Here is a 16,348-nt window from a genome sequence, read left to right as displayed (position 1 = left end):
TCACAATATCTCAACTTGCAAGTCTACTTGCTCTACGAAATGGATTTGACAGTCCTATTCAGGACCATCTCAACAGGAGTGCACAGAAGAGACAAACGTTAGGAAGTATGAATCTGTTACTTACAAATGTACTGAGAGTGTGAATTCCAAATAAAGCTGCTTTCCTCATACCTCCTTAAAACACTGCATCTCTACATACTTGTTATCCATCAATTCTGACACTTCTCAGTCAAGGGAGGAAACATCTGGAACAGTTTACCAATTAAAAAAATGTCATAACCGGTTTGCCCTAAGCTCATTTAAAACATTGTGGTGGTTTCTCGTCAGACACTCATGGCTCTCAGCTCGCCCCTCACTCGGGGCTCTCTCACTCCCTTTCCCGGGCGGTGCGGGAGGACCTGGCCCGCGGTGTCCCTCACCGTTAGGTGAAGTTGGTGTGAGCCCCGGTTGCGTGGGTGGGGGGAGCGGGGCGGGGGGCGGGCGGGGGCCGCCACATGACTGCGGGGAGGCGGAGAAACGGGGAAGAGGAGGGGAGCGGGACCAGACCCGGCCGAGCTCCGCGCATCTCCCAGAATGTTTTGGAAACTCGGATGCCTGTTTGTGCAGCCCCTTGGCAGCTTGAGCTCGTACGGCTGCCACTCGAGGGGTGACCGAGGGCTCCTGCTTCTTGGCAGCGGCCTGAGCCGTCTTTGACCAGATAAGCCGGGCTCTCGGCAAACTCTCAAATGTGTCAACATCAGCTTGAGCAGGGCCAATTGTTTTTTTTTTTTATTATTATTATTTCCTTTCCAACCCACCTGGCTAAGGTAAGGGCATCCCCTTCTAGACTACCCTCGGGACTCACGAGCTGGATGAACCGGAGCCTTTCCAAGGAGAAAGCAAGATTGCTCAAGCAGCGAAATAGAAACACCCTGAGCTGAATCTGAAACTCAGCCGCCAGGGCAGGTCCATAGAACAGTGTTTTTATAAGCTCTATAGGATAGATCTTATCTTAAGGGAAATGAAGTTTAGAGGGACCACGGTGCTCCCTTGGGTGCCAGATGAACACGAAGAGACGGGCAGCTTGATCTTGAGTACGAATTTTGCAGTGGCTGCTGTGTTTCTGCGACCCCGTCCGCAGCCCCCGGCCCCAAAGCCCGCCCGCGCTGGAGGGCTGACCTACAGAGGTGACACGTTGCAAGGACGAGTCACAAGCCCTTGCCCTCCTCGCTTCTCCCCCGTCCCACGCTGCCCACGACCCGGCTCTCTCGGCGAAGAGGCAAGCTGGCCGCGGCAGCGCCGGGAGGAGGCAGGAGCCCCGCACGTCGGGGCTGTGCCCTGGGAGGGGGGCAGGGCTGCCTCCCCGCATTCCGCCCCGCCGTGCGGGACCCAGAGCTCCGCCTGCCCGCACCTGGGGGCTGCGAGGCCCGGCCGGGCAGCCCCAACCCTGCGGCCCCTGCCCGCACCCCCGCCCCGAGCCGGGCGGCTGCCGGGGCCTACGGGACGGGAACCGCGCCGCACAGCCCTTGGGGGTAACCCCCGGGGATGGGGACAGCCCCAGCTGCTGAACGGCTTTACAGATCCACCACCCTTTACCTTGTTTTGGGCAGGAATCTACCTGTACAGCAAGGCGTTTATCCATATTTCTACCTTTGCCGGAGAAAGGGCTTGCTGTGAAGGTGAGGTGCAAAGCCCCAGAAAATCAGGGGCTGCTCGTTTTGTGCTCTGTGACTTGGGGCCAAATCCCGCTCACCCTTAGGGTCGTGCTCAGCGCAAGGAACAGCTCCTGCCCCGGGAAGCATCGGGGAGAGCAAAATCTGACCGTCACCCACCCCCGTGCTCTCCCACTCCTGCCTCTGCAGAAGCTCCCCTTCCCGACGAGCCAGCCACAAACTTTCCAGCCGGTGCTCGAGGGCTGGGACGGGGCGGGATGCCCTGAACGCTCCAGACACGTTCCAGGGGTCACCTTTAGGCTTCACCTCCCGGACGAGAGGAGGGAAACAGTTTCATCTGAAAATCCTAATATTTGCTGTGAGAAAGGGGAAAAAGCGAGGAATAGAAACAGCGAGGACCGACAAGCCAGCCTGTGCGATTCCTTATGCCCCAAACTCGCGTTGGGCAGGGAGGGATGAGGGAGGCAGCGAGTGAGACAGGCACAGGACCTGAGCCCGAGTCCCTGCCTGCCTGCCCCGGCAGAAGGCACTGCTGTTTAGGAAGAGGTGGCTCAAGAAAGCCTTTCAGTAATCCCAGCATCTCCTCGGCGAGAAGAGGAGAGGGTACCGAGTGGCTCGGGAGCACACTCTGCCTTTGTTTCTGTTCCTCGCCCCATTCCCACTTAGGGGGACTTCTTTATTTCAGGGTTCCCGGATAATGGGAACTCGGCTACCGGGCGAGCAAGGGCTTGTGCCTAGGTTTGCCTCTCACTTTTCGTGACCTAGAGCTACCCTAGGACAAGCAAATCATATGCTTATTTTAAATAGAATATTTCATTCAGTACCTCAAGATTAAGGTATTCCTGTCAGATAAGCTGTCAGTCACTAACTACTTAGACACCACATTGTGGAAGCCTGGTATCCCTGGTAAAGATGATACATATCATGTAAACCCCATCAACAAGATCAAAGTCTTCTTCTTTAATAGGATCCAATACATGTCAAACCTCATTCCAATCAAATCGTCCGTAAATGAATTCAAGATGAATATGTCATAGAATAATGTGACAGTGCAATCACATGGGGTCAGGGGTTGTTGTTTCAATGAGAGAGTCGTCAAATATTAATTCTAGAACCTCCAAATGAATAGGCATTGAGCAGGATTAGGCAGCTGCTGGTGGGGAGTTGTGTCGCTGATTTGTGTTTATGCAAGTACGTTAAACACTAAGCTGAAAAAAATATTGTCTCCTTTGAACTGAAAAAAAGACATATTTTAACTTACTTGACTTTTCCAGGATGTTTCTGTAAAGTCGTTTTCTTTTCCTCATTACAAGGGGAGTCTTGTGCCTCGTTTCCTGACTTTGTTCCTGTTTGGGAAGAGGGGTGGAAAGTTAAGAGCAAAACCATTTGTGTGTGATATGAAATAAGTAAGGCGCAATATGACTCGGGCACCGTGGATTCAAAAAGAAAAGAAAACCCAAAACAAAACACAAGAGTTAAGCAGCGAGGGTGGGGGAAGACAAGCTTTCTCCGAGGGGAAACCGGAGGCTGTCTCCCCAGCAAAGCAGCACATGTTTTATGGAGTCATGAAGTTTCCATGGCTGATTTAGGGAAAAAAAAAATATGAAAGGACATCTTTTCAGTTCTCCTTTGATCTGACATTCACCTTCTGGCAGGCTATTGTAAGGCAGGTTTTTACCAACTCCACTATATTGTTTACAGATCCTTCCCTCCCGAAATTAAATTTCGGACTCTCTGCGAGCCTCCAACGCAAGTTGTTGTCTCAGCAAGGATTAGTATAGTACCACCCTGGCACTTCTCCCTGCCTATAATTTTCAGCTTGCTCTTTGCACTCTGCAAGGCAGAGCACTGCCACTACTGCAGGCAGAACTTTGCACATCCTTCTGTGAGCGGCAGCGGTAACCCTGAGAGCAGATCTGGGGGTTAGTGCAGTGTCCGAGCCCGAAGTTTTGCAGCTATCTTTGAAATTCTCGGGGTTTGGGTTGTGGTTTGTTTTTTTGTTTGTTGTTTTGTTTTTTTTTTTTTCTTTTTTCTCCCCTCCCCAATACAGAAAAGCACACTAGACTCTAGAATCAGTTACTTCAAAGGAGATTATTATTATTGCGCTTGCTACTATTATTGTGAGGACACCAGGGCTGGTAAATAAAAATCTACACTAACGCAAATAATTGATGATATTAATTATGAAACTTCATCAGCGTATCACAGTCATACTCTATGACAAATAATTTGATGTCCTCAATATTTTCACCGCTGTGATGAAAATTACTGACGAAATAAAAAGAAGCAGAGGAAACCCTTAGGATTTATATTTTCTAGTCAACTTCCATTCATCCTCACGCTTCTATCGAGTCAGAGCAGCAGACACTGCCCCGCTAGCGAGAGGTTTTCAGCTGTGCTTTATTAGTTAGGATGGGAGGCTGGAGGAGTGCTCCGCTCCCAAGCGTTCGCCAAAACTTGTTGAAACTGGACAAAAAAAAAAATTATATATCTCTGCGTTTAATATTTCAAATGGTTACCAGATGACAAAAAACGAAGGCAAAACAGTTGTGGATTTCAGGGTAAATATTGGCTAAAACTGGCTCGACCTCGCACGCCTTTCTCGTCTACGCAGTGCCACTGGCGGAGCAGGAGGGTGAGGACGCCCCATTACCCGAGCTGGACGGACCGCGGCCGGGCCGAGGGGTACCAGTCCGCCCCCGGCTCCCACGCTGGGGCTGGGGGTGCGAGGGGCCGCAGCCGGCGCAGGCGGGAGCCGGTCCCCCTTCCCCAAACGCTCACTTCTACCCCCGGCCGAAGGTGCGCCGGCGGAGCGCGGCTGGGAGCAGCCGCCGCCCCCGCGGGAGCCCGGCGGCCCCGGGCGGCTTTGGCGGCGTTCCCCCGGGATGTGGGAGCCGGGCAGCAGGGACGGCGTCTGCCCCGCTGCCAGCGGCTCGTCACGCAACCTGAGCGTTCCGCGGCCGCGCAGGGTGAAGGGAGCGCTCGCCGGGAAGGTCTCGGTGCAGAAATAAAGTTCCTCGGCTCCGGGTGGAGCGAGCCCCGAGCCCAGACCGGCAAAGGGGCTCCCCGCCCGGCCGGGCTCCCCGGGGCTGAGGGACCGCGCGTGACAAAGGAGCAGCAGGGCGGGGGGGTCTCGGCGAGGAGCCCACGCCCGTCCCCGTCCGGTCCGGCGCTGTGCCGGTGCCCGGGGCGGGCACATGGAGCCGGGCTCGGGTCAGAGGTCACCCAGGAGGGCACCACCCTCGGCGGGGACTTGGGAGCATCACCCCTTCCCCAGCCGGCGCCGGGACCGGGGCGGCCCCTCGGGGCCGGGGTCTCAGCTCCTGCGCGGGCTTTGCGCGAAGTTGGCGGCGGCACCCAGCTCCTTTGGCAGCTCCCCCGGCCCTGCCCGCGGGGGGGTGGGTGGGTGGGGGGTGGAGGGGGCCGGCCGGGCTCCCGGGCTCCGTCCCTCCTGCACCCGCCTATAAAGAAGGGCGTGCGGTGCTGGAGCGCCGGCTCCCCCGGCGCGCCCCCGTGGCACCGGGCGCGGCGGTGGGCGAGGCGCTGGGCGGGGAGCGCGTCCCCCGGGACGCCTCCCCACGGGGCTCGCCATTGTCAGCGCTCCTCGCCCTCTGCCCGCCGCCTCGGGCCCCCGGCCCCGCCTGGGCGGCCACAGGACCCGACCGGACCCGCCGCCTGCCCGTCCCCACCGAGCCCGGCCGCTGTCGGGGCTGGGAGCGCGTCCGCCCCGCTCCGCGGACCCCCGTCGCCCCGCATTGCGCGGACCGCCGGGCCGCCCCCCCCCCCCCCCGACTCAGGGGGGCGGGCGCGGCGCCCGGCGCCCGGCGCAGGGGGTGCCGGAGCCCCCCTCGACGGCGCCCGGGCTCTTCTCCCTCCGCCCGCCCCCGCCCGCCGAGGTGCCGCCGGGGGCCGGCCCCACGTGGGCGAGGGGTAGCCGAGGCACTGCCCCCCTGCACCGCGGGGCTCCAGCCCTTCTCCCCCGGGGTGGGCAAGCCTCCTCCCGCCGGGCCCCCCCGAGGGCAGGGAGCTCTCGTCCAGCCCTTGGGACAAGGCGGCGGGGGCTAGCCAGCTGCCCGGGCTGCCCAGGCACCCCCTGCTCCCAGGCACTTACCCCTGCGACCTGTTGAAGGTTTACCCTCATTTCTGAACTGGCAAAAATAAAAGGGGGGGGGGGGGGAGAGGGGGGAAGGGAAAAGAAAGAATGAAAGAAGAAAACAATACCCCCCCCCCCCCAAGAACCCACCACCTCTTTGGCGCTTCCATCGAGGCGGTCATCCTTCATTTCTTCTTTTCTTGCTTTCTGGAAGCAGTTAGGGAATGTATGATGAAGCAGAAATGAGCCGTCAGGATGATATTTTAATGGCTTATATGTCACGTTGGTGCATGTGGCTTTGAACTGGAGCAGCTTTCGTTTCCTGCAGAGAGCGCGCCGCAAATCCCACTTGATAACTTCTACAACCCACAACATTTTTTTTTTTTTTTACATTCACTCTTACACTGTATATTTAGATACGCTTCCTAAAAATACCCTCTCGTCTACCTTCTCGTATATTTTGCACCGACCTGGAATGATCACTGGGTTCCCCCTGCCCTGGGAGGCAGGCTAGCACCGGACTGCCTAACTTTCTGGATCTCCTAATGCCATCGCCCTGAAGACTTCACAATAACGCTGACAACTCTGTCCTTTGCTTAATTTGAGCACCAAATAGAGAAAGTAACGTAACACCCGCCTAAAGACCACGTCCACACACAGGCGCGCTCCTAGAGGGGCTATACCTGTTGCTATAAGCTATTGCAATTCCTTTGAATGGATTTGGCAGAATAAATGCAAACGTGTAGATTCAGCCCAGCATTATTCTGAAAAAAAAAAGTCCTGTAAAGCCTCCCAAGATCCAAGGGAAATTACACAATACAGCTGCTTTGAAAGCCCTCTCCGTGCACCGAGCACAGGCAAACGGCGTCTGCAGATAAACTGCAGCGAAACATTCCTTCAAGGCGTATCAAAGTTTATTTGTTGTTGTTTGTTTGTTTGTTTTCTAGGCGCAATGGCCATTTGTACACCTCTGGAAATGAGGCAGTTCTCCCCCGCGGAGGGGTCGCGCAGCAGCGCTGCTGGTCTGGCTCGCCAGTACCTGCGCTGCGGATTGCTTACCAGCGCCTTTAATTAGGGAGGATGAGTTTAAAGTTTCTTTGTTTGGCACTAGGAATTGGAGGGGCTCGGATTGAGCTGCGAAGGAGGCAAGTGAAGGGCTGAACAAAGGCGAAATGGAAGGAGTCCGACTCTTAGCGAGCTTTTGGTGTTTTCGTTACTAGAAAATAATTAGAGCTAATGAATATGCAGGCGACTGAGTAAATAAATAATTTGCCAGTTTTCTATATGTACACACACACACGGGCACGTATGTAAGTGTATATACACATACGCACACAAAGACATCCATATTTTAAAGTTTCGCGAGATCTTTTTTTTTTTTTTTAGTGCCGAAGCATCGTTTAAAATATTGTACAAATGTTGCTTAGCTTAATTGATTAAGCCACAAAGGTTTTCTGCTTTTAAATACCATACTTATACCTTTCAACAATCATTTTAATATATAGTCAATGGCTCTTTGTAGCGAGAACAAAAAAGAACTATCCGCAGTTTTTCAATAGACTTTGAGCTGGGGAAAGACAGGTTAATCGAGGGTTGCATCTAGAAAACAACCAAGTGTTGTATGTTTGCACTGAATCCAAATGTCTGCATTTTTCTAACTAAATCAAAGGGAGTGTTATTTCTTTTTCTGCTCACTCATCTGAAGGTAAGTAAATTTTCTCTGGCGATCAAAAGCCTGGTCAGCAACAAAGACACCGCCTGCTTTTTCCACCGTCCTGGTGTGGCAAGTTGAGGAATTTCAATAACTGTGACAAGGGTGACTGATTTGTGAACTAGAAAAGGTTTGAATGTCAGAAAATTTACATTGCTGCTATCGAGGATTTTAAATAAATTTTTACCAAAAAAAAAAAAAAAGAGAGAGGGAAGAAGTATCCGGGAGTTTCATGCAGCAGGAGGAGAAACAATGTAGGTTTGGGAAATTTACAGTTTTACCTGAATGAAAGAGACCCCGTAAAAAGAGAGAGCGAGAGAAAGGGAGAGCGAGGGAGAAAGGAGAAAGAAAATAACAAAAAAGAGGCGAAACAACAACAACAAAAGTAGAAAGTTAAGAGTTCTCACCCACCTGCGTTTTGATGGGTGCAGAAAACAAGATTTATTTCAGAAACCTGATGGAGGGATAGAGTCAGCTACCCAGAGAAATCACGCCTGGTGTTTAAAAATAAAATCAAACGCACCCAGCACCTACTCTCGGAGAGCTTCAGTTTTAAACAAGCGGAAAACAGCAACTTCAAAAGAAGCGAGTCCCTACAGGACTTCTCTTTTCAAAGCCTAAAAAGTTGCTCAGCGATCTTAAAAATTCTGGATCACCAAGAAATCATCATTACCATCATTATCAGAGTGCTGGGGAGAGAGGGACAGAGAGAGGGAGAGCGGGGGAGAAAATAACCCTAAGAATAATCAAAGATTTTTTTTTTTTTCCTTAGCACACATACACACAAAAAGATGCGCTGGAGATATTTTCGTGCAAAAAAAAAAAAAAAAAAAAAAGGCTTTATATATTAAAAAAAAAAAAAAGTTGCTACTCCTGCAGCCCTGTTTGTCAGAAGGGATGTCAGGGCGCTCACAATACCTGCGATTGATGAGGCGGAGGGGCCAATCAGCGGCGGGCGGCGGCCGTGCGCGCCCCTCGTTGGCGGGGCCGGGGGGAGTTACGCGGGGAAGGGGGAGCCGGCGCCGACCAATGAGCGGCCACGTCCGCCCGTACGTCGCTCCGCCCCCGGCTCCCATTCATCAAGGGGGGGGACGGTGTCGTCTTTTCAATTCATTTATCTGCAGGAATGATTGCCGCTATCAGTCTCGCGTTCACCGCCCGGCTGAGGAGGTGAAAGTTTCTCCCCAGGAAGATAAACCGCAAAAGACAATATTGTGCATGATTTGCGCCTTTTTTTGCAAAGCGAAAAAAAAAAAAAAAGGCCCCCCAAAAAAAAAATCGGGGAGAGTGTGGGGAAGCTCGAAGAGGAGAGAGAAACAAGCTCTCGGCCACTTTGCAACATTCCTATAGCCAAAAAAATCACTGAAGGAAGTTTCTTTTTTGTTTTGTTTTTTTGCTGCCCGTGTTGATCTCTCTCCGTTATTGTTATTTGCAGCCAGTTTATTTTTGAGCCCACCCAACCCCCCCCTTCCCCACTTAAACCTCCCTGAAAAGTCAAAGCAGAGAGACAGTGAATATTTTTGGGGCACATTTTTATTATTATTATTTGCAACTGCGAAGATCTCTTTCCCCCTTCCGCACCAGCCTCTGCTTTTTTTTTTTTTTTTTTTCCCCTCTTCTTCCCCCCCTTTTTTTTCCTTCCCCCCGCGCTGATGCCGAAGGGGGTGTTTTTGATGTGGTTGCTTTGGTGGTGATCGTCGCTGACTTTCCAAAGAGGGTGTTTTCGCCGCTGCTGCTGCTGCTGCTGCTGCTGCTTCTCTCCGCGTTGTGTGTGTGCGCGCGTGCTTTTTTTTTGGTTGCTGCATCGACGCTGGGAAGATGCTTCTGGATGCTGGACCGCAGTATCCCGCCATAGGAGTCACTACCTTCGGATCCTCTCGCCACCACTCCACGGCCGATGTCACGGACAGAGAAGTGGGGCTGGGGATCAACCCCTTCGCCGACGGCATGGGCGCCTTCAAAATCAACCCCAGCACCCACGAGCTGGCCTCGGCCGGCCAGACCGCCTTCACCTCGCAGGCGCCCGGCTACGCGGCGGCGGCCCTGGGGCACCACCACCACCCGACCCATGTCAGCTCCTACTCCAGCGCCGCCTTCAACTCCACCCGGGACTTTCTGTTCCGCAACCGCGGCTTCGGGGAGGCGGCGGCCGCCAGCGCCCAGCACAGCCTCTTCGCCTCCGCCGCCGGCAGCTTCGCCGGACCCCACGGACACACCGATGCCGCGGGACATATACTTTTTCCGGGGCTGCACGAACAAGCCACCAGCCACGCTTCGCCTAACGTGGTGAACGGGCAGATGCGCCTGGGCTTCTCCGGAGACATGTACGGCAGACCCGACCAGTACGGCCAGGTCACCAGCCCCCGCTCCGAGCACTACGCCTCGACCCAGCTGCACGGCTACGGCCACATGAACATGAACATGGCAGCCCACCACGGGGCAGGGGCCTTCTTTCGTTACATGCGGCAGCCCATCAAACAGGAACTCATCTGTAAGTGGATTGAGCCCGAGCAATTGTCAAACCCCAAAAAGTCCTGCAACAAAACTTTCAGCACGATGCACGAGCTGGTGACTCATGTCACGGTGGAGCACGTTGGAGGACCCGAGCAGTCCAATCACATATGTTTCTGGGAAGAGTGTCCGAGAGAAGGGAAACCTTTCAAGGCCAAATATAAACTTGTAAATCACATCAGAGTCCACACAGGTGAAAAACCTTTCCCCTGCCCTTTCCCAGGCTGTGGCAAAGTGTTTGCCAGATCAGAGAATCTCAAAATACACAAAAGAACTCATACAGGTACGGTAACCTTCTCTGTAGCTTTTCTCTCTGCGAGTGGAAGCGCCGAGCGCCGGGGCCGGAGCGGGGCGCAGGGCCGGGCCGGGGGGGCCGGGGCGCTGCTTGGCCGGGGGTCGGGCCGGGGGGGGGTGGTCCAGGGCCACCCGAGGCAGGCTCGGAGCTCCGTTGCAAAACGAGCTCGGTCGCAGCCACGCCGGCAGCAGCAACAAAAAGAAAATTATCCCTGCCGAGGCAGAGGGGGAGAAAGGCAGGCTTTGCTGCCGGGATTGTTAGGGCGGGGGGGGGGGGGGGGGGGGGGGGCGGGCGGGAATCCCAGCAACCTGTCCTGTTTAAATTTATAGGTTTTAATTAATTGTTGTTCGGCAGTTTTGACTGTGGCACGATGAGAAATTGTGCTAAATATCGCAGGCAGCTCATCCGTCTCCCCTCTGCAATTCAGGGCTTGGTAAATATTTAATTCCGAGGAGCGATTTTAAATAAACCGAGCCCGGCGCGTTAGCGTGTTATTGTTGTGCGGAGGGCAGGCGCCGGGATCCCTGAGAACTTTTCCCCATCGCGGGAGGTGGAAATGCAGCAGCCCCGGGCTGGAAGAGCTCTGTGCCCCCGCTCCCACCCCCGAGCACCGACCGCCAGCGCCGCTTTCCCCAGTGCTTTTGCAGAGGGTTTGTGGGGCTGCCCTCGCATTGTGTTCCCCGGCCGGATAATTTTCAATATTGCAAGAAAATACGGGGGAGGGGGCTGGGGTGGGTGGGAGCGTAAAATATCACGAGAATGAGCTATAAAAACGGAAACTAGACACCGAGGATCGTGTGTAAATACCACCACGCCTGCTCTCTCGCTTGGAGCGTTGCGAGGAGGGAGAGGTGCCCAGGGCTGGGGCTGCAAATGAAACTCGCCCCTCCAAAGGGGGGAAAAAAAAAAAAAGTTCTTTAGCTCCCCCCCCCCCCCCCCCCCCCCCCGAAATGGGCGCTGAGCAGGGGTCGGAGGTGCGGAAAGGACAGTGAAGAGAAGCAAGGTTTTGGGCTTTGAGCCTCGTTGAAGTTAGAAAGTTGCAAGTGTTTGAAATGGAGCCCTGGGCTTCCGTCCGGCGGGGCGATGGGGACAATGAGCGATCCAGCCGGCCCTGCTTAATCAGATCCGTTTTCCCCCCCCTTCCCTCTGCAATAGGTGAAAAACCATTTAAGTGTGAATTCGAGGGCTGTGACAGGCGCTTTGCAAACAGCAGCGACCGCAAAAAGCACATGCATGTGCACACTTCCGACAAGCCCTATCTCTGCAAAATGTGTGACAAGTCCTACACGCACCCCAGCTCCCTCAGAAAGCACATGAAGGTAAATGGAGGGCGCCTGGTGTGCGGGGCTCGGACGCCGCCCCGGGCCTGGCCGGGGGAACGGGCTGCGGGGACGGCGGGCAGGAGCGCCCGGGCCGTGGGGCGGCGGCGCGGCGCTGCCGGCGGGCGGAGCGCGGAGCGCGGCCCGGGGCCGGCCGGCTGCGGGGCTCCGCGCTGCTGCGGCCCGGCCCCGGCCCCGGCCCCGGAGCCCGCCCCGGGCCCGCCGGGCCGCGCCGCCCCCCGCCCGGCCGCGCTCAGCCCCGGCCCCGCGGGCAGGGCCTTGTGTCGGTGCGTTTTATCCGGGGAGGGGAGGGGGGGCAGTGCGAGGAGGCAGCCGGTGGGCGCTGCCCGGCCTTGCCCGCCGGGCCGGGGCCGGGGCCGGGGGGGCGGCCCCGGGGCTGGGGCCGGCGGGGAGTCCCGCGGGGATGCCCGAGCCCGCGGCTCGGCGCTGGGTCCCGTTGTCTGGCGCATCCCCAGCCGAAGGCGGCCGCCGCCGGGGCCTCCGTCCTCCGCCGCGCTCTATTTCTGCCCGGGTTTTCTCTTGCAGGTCCATGAATCATCCTCGCAGGGGTCCCAGCCTTCTCCCGCCGCCAGCTCAGGCTACGAGTCCTCCACCCCTCCAACCATCGTGTCTCCATCCACAGAAAACCAGACCGCCAGCTCCTTATCCCCTTCCTCCTCCGCAGTCCATCACACGTCCAGCCACAGCACGCTTACATCAAATTTTAACGAATGGTACGTCTAAAACGCTAAAACAAAACATCAAAAAAACACAAACCGAAACAAAACAAAAAAGCCCCAAGCGAGCAAACAAATACCCTATTTAAAGACTCCAAAAATAATGAACACTTTGAAATCAGAATTTAAATCAGCAAACAAAAACAAAATGCTGCCAGTAGACCCAGGACTGAGTAAAATGAAGACTTCATTTTTCAAATTTTTTTCTTCCTTTCTTTTTTCTTCCTCTTTTATTTCTCATTTTTATTTTTTTTTCTTTTTCTTTCCTTTCCTTTTTTTTTTTTTTTTTGACTGTTCTGCTTTGCTCTGTTCCAAGGCTTGGTAGGCGAAGGGGTGAGTAGAATGCATAAGAAGACAAGGTTACCAGGGCAAATGCCAACTGTGTAGGGCTTTACTGGAAACCACTGATTAGAGATCTCCAACTGCATGTCTGCTCGGGCAGCGGCCTTCCCCCCCATCCCCTCTTGTAAATACAGAATTATTAGCTTCAAAAACAAAACAACAAAAAAATGTACTGTTTGATTTTGTAAATAGTTATATCGCAAGTTGAATAAGGGGATATGTGGATTTGTGGTCTTTGCATATATGTGGGGGGAGGGGCGGGCGGGCGGGAGCGGCGGCGGGGGGGCGGAGGTGGTGGGGGGGCAGAGGGAAGAGGTAGAAATTCAACTATTTGTACTGAATGGCAAGAATGTTCTAGTAAATGTGTACCAAAATGTGAATTACTTTGTATTATTACAGTCTAAACGTCGATCTAACAGAATATTATTGGTATTAATGTGCTTTTTTGTATAAAGTGCAACATTTCGTCCCAAAGTCCAGTCTAAGTAGTGCAGTAAAATGTTGTTACACGTCCTGTCAAGAAATTCGTATAGTGAAAGCCTGGATCTGCGTGTCAAACTGTTACATTTGTTTATGTAAAGTGATATTAAAAAAAAAAAAAAGATATAAACTATATCTGTCCGTTGCTTTTGGCAAATACAAGAACATAATGTATATAAATCCTAATTTCCATATTTATCCGCATGTAAAGGTCCGGTTATACATGTTACAAGATATTCAATATTTATGGCTAGAAGAATTGGTATGTAAAATTTAGTTTACAGAACTGTTTGGTAACATTTCGTACCTTATTAAAGATTCTTAAATCCCATGAATTGTGGTAGGAATTCTTATTCGCTAAGTCAACCTGCTGCAACTCCAACTAGCTTTAGGATATTAGAATAAAACTGTCCCAGTTTTTCACTGCTTTCCATTATGTCATCACTAAAGCAGCGAAGGTGATATAAATGTGATAAATGAAAGGATCCCTGCTGGCATTACTATAGTGTGTAATTAGTATTTATATCAAAATTTATGAAACAAATTTTCGGCCGCAGTATAATTTAAATGACCTTTGCAGACATAGAATAACAACCATAAAAATAACAGAAATAGATTGCATATGCTACATAAATATTAATGTGGGGAATTGTTACACGAGAAGTGCTGCACTCTACTCCAACACTGCCCATGAATCTACAGAGACTGGGTCCCTAAATTAAATTAATTCGGATAACATATATTAGGAGATTTAAAACAGAGGAGATTTCGGTTGCTATTTTAATTTAAGGCATTTATGACCATAACTAATTCTCAGGCAGTGGATTCATGACTTTCCTTGGGCCTTTTACTCCAAGAAGTACAGCACTGTTTCACGAAGGCCGTTGTTGTTGTTGTTGTTGTTGTTGTTGTTGGGTATATTTTTTGATTTGGTTTTGGTGGTTTTTTATTTTTTTTTCCTTCCTTCCTTTTTTTTTTTTTTTGCTGATATTCCTTAAAACGTGATGTTAATTTAAATCAATTACTTCTTATGTTATGTTATTATTATTACTATAATTTTGCCAGTGTTAATAGCTTTCTAAAAAAAATAAATCTAGGGGATAAGAATTATTTTATGTAATTTGATTATCTTTCTATCTCTTTTATTTATTTCTCATTTACTTAAGAAATTCGTTCCATTGGCTGGCGTTGATACAGTAAATTTGTAAATGAGAAGACAATATAAAAAATCTAAATTACTTGTGCTTAATGACTGTAGCAGAACGCCTTTTCTCTAAATCAGATTGTCTTCCTTGCAGTTTAGTTTGATAGATTTGCAAGCTGTACTGCTTCCACTAACTTAGCTACGGTTGTTGGAACTGTTGGGCTTTGTTCCTGGTTGTAGCTTGCATGATCGCCCCATTAAGCAGACAACATATCAACAGACAACACAAATCATGAGGTTGGCTAAAGCTGCGAGGGCTTGTGATATGTCATAGAGTGAATTGCACTAACTGACCTTCCAGTAGACCAAGATGACACTTTAACAGCTTCTTTAAAGAAATATTATGTGTACAGCGAGTCAATAGCCATATTAACCGCTCGGGGGGGGAGGGGGTGCCGGGGGAAGCCGCGCTCCGCTCCCATCCGTGCGGGCGCTCCCAGCGCCGGCTGTAACCCACCCGGAGCACAGCCCGCCTGGCTCACAACAAAACCCCGCAAGTAGTTCGCTTTGTCCCTAACATTTGGGGATCTCCCTCGGAGATTTTTCACCGCCCCCGAGCATCATCCCCCCCCCCCCCGAAAAAAAAAAAAAGTTTGCCTTGCTCGGGTGAAGCCCCACTCCTGCCAGCTCGGCATCGCCGTCTGCTCCCCGCAGCACCCGTGGGAAGGCTTCGCTTTAACTTTACTTTCTACAAAATGTTATTATTATAAGGCTAATATCAGTTTTCAATGAAAAGAGCGCCACCTTGCAGGGTTTGGCGAGATAGAAAAAGTTGGAGCCCGGCGGGACCCAGGCAGAAAGTGTTGGGACTTGAGGAAATGTAATAACCCACAGGGCGAAAGGGCCAGGGGAAAAAACGTTTCGTGCGCCGAAAATGTTCCTTTCCGCCAGTCTTTCAGGTTAACTGTCCCGCCGGCTTGACCAGGCAGAGGTTTGCAAAGAATGACCCGAGCGTAGCTAAAAAAAAAAAAAGAAAATCGTAGAGATAGTCTGAGCCATCCCACTGTAAAATAAACCCGGAGAAACGTGGTGGTGGTGATGTATTTTAAAGACGCGTATTGCAAGTTTCTTTGAACTTGTGCAAAGTCCCTAGTGGTCGCTTAACACAGATCTGTTACTTGTGTGTATTGGAGCACTTGGTTAATGAGTATTCTTTTAAACTTTTGGTCTGAGGTTTGTTTGAGCGTCCTACAGCAGAAAGAAGGATTTCAGTGTTGCTGCTGCTGCTGTTGGTTTTTTTGTCTGGGGTAGGGGGGGAACGGTGCAATACTGGTTGATCGCCATCCCGTGTGTGTTCTGAATTAGCGAGGATCACTGGGGCTGCAACTGCTAATGCTGAATTCGAGTCCACGCCATGCTTGTGCTGTTCGCTGGCCTCTGGAGAGGGGAGCAGTGCTGTGAAACCCCCGGCAGAGAGAGGGGTGGTTTTGCAGGCAGAGAGGTTGCGAGGCGTCTGTCGGCTGTTTCTGCGCCGTTTCAGTCGCTAAGGACAACTTTCCTCCAGCAAGGCGCCCGTTGCGGGTTTACTCACGAAAGCTGGCGGGCAGAAACACGAACCCCAGCCCTCCGGCCTCGACGGGGGCCGTGATTTTCTTTCTCGTGTCTGGCTCTCGAGATGCTGTCGGGGCACCTTTCCCGCGTGGGTTATTAGGCGGGGGCCGGCTGCGCGGCGTGGCGTGGCGCCGAGCCCTGGGCAGGCCGCGCCGGCGGCCCCCGCGCCGCTCCGCTCTCCCGGTGTCGTGGCAGCCAAAACGCTGGGGCCCGACGTCCGCAGGCTTCCGCGCCCGCAGAGGCTCCCGCGCCCGCGGAGGCTCCCGCCGCCGCCGGGGGAGAGTCCGGGGCTTCCCGCAGCGGCACGGCAGCGTGCAGGAGGGGGCAGGAGGCAGTTTGGGGGGGGTGCGCGCTGTCCCCTCTCGGGCGATGTCCCCGCGGGGCGCACACAGCAGCCCCTGGCCGTGCTTGTGCTGTTTGCAGGCAGAAAGTTAAATGCAAAACAATAATCGG

General features: G+C 52.9%; 1 protein-coding gene across 1 annotated transcript; it reads left to right on the top strand.

Annotated features, from left to right (window-relative positions):
• The first annotated feature begins 9,160 nt into the window (after nucleotides 1-9,160).
• On the top strand, nucleotides 9,161-12,822 carry LOC104021445 (zinc finger protein ZIC 1). The gene is made up of 3 exons (XM_087739629.1): nucleotides 9,161-10,250; nucleotides 11,418-11,581; nucleotides 12,128-12,822. The coding sequence occupies exons 1-3, from the start codon at nucleotides 9,275-9,277 to the stop codon at nucleotides 12,323-12,325; spliced, it is 1,338 nt and encodes a 445-aa protein (XP_087595755.1). The 5' UTR covers nucleotides 9,161-9,274; the 3' UTR covers nucleotides 12,326-12,822.
• Nucleotides 12,823-16,348: the final 3,526 nt, after the last annotated feature.

The sequence above is a fragment of the Nipponia nippon genome, unplaced genomic scaffold (genome assembly GCF_047370975.1).
Source record: "Nipponia nippon isolate SJK-2023a ecotype South Korea unplaced genomic scaffold, ASM4737097v1 scaffold_7, whole genome shotgun sequence".
NCBI lineage: Eukaryota > Metazoa > Chordata > Aves > Pelecaniformes > Threskiornithidae > Nipponia > Nipponia nippon.
The sequence above is the reverse complement of the archived record's forward strand: the minus strand, read 5'-3'. Positions and strand labels throughout refer to the sequence as shown.

Excerpts from the sequence above, each read along its gene's own strand:
- LOC104021445 (XM_087739629.1), top strand. The coding sequence starts at position 9,275 with ATGCTTCTGGATGCTGGACCGCAGTATCCCGCCATAGGAGTCACTACC. Across the intron at positions 10,251-11,417 it reads ACACAAAAGAACTCATACAG|GTGAAAAACCATTTAAGTGT; the intron begins GTACGGTAACCT and ends CCTCTGCAATAG. Across the intron at positions 11,582-12,127 it reads CCCTCAGAAAGCACATGAAG|GTCCATGAATCATCCTCGCA; the intron begins GTAAATGGAGGG and ends TTTCTCTTGCAG.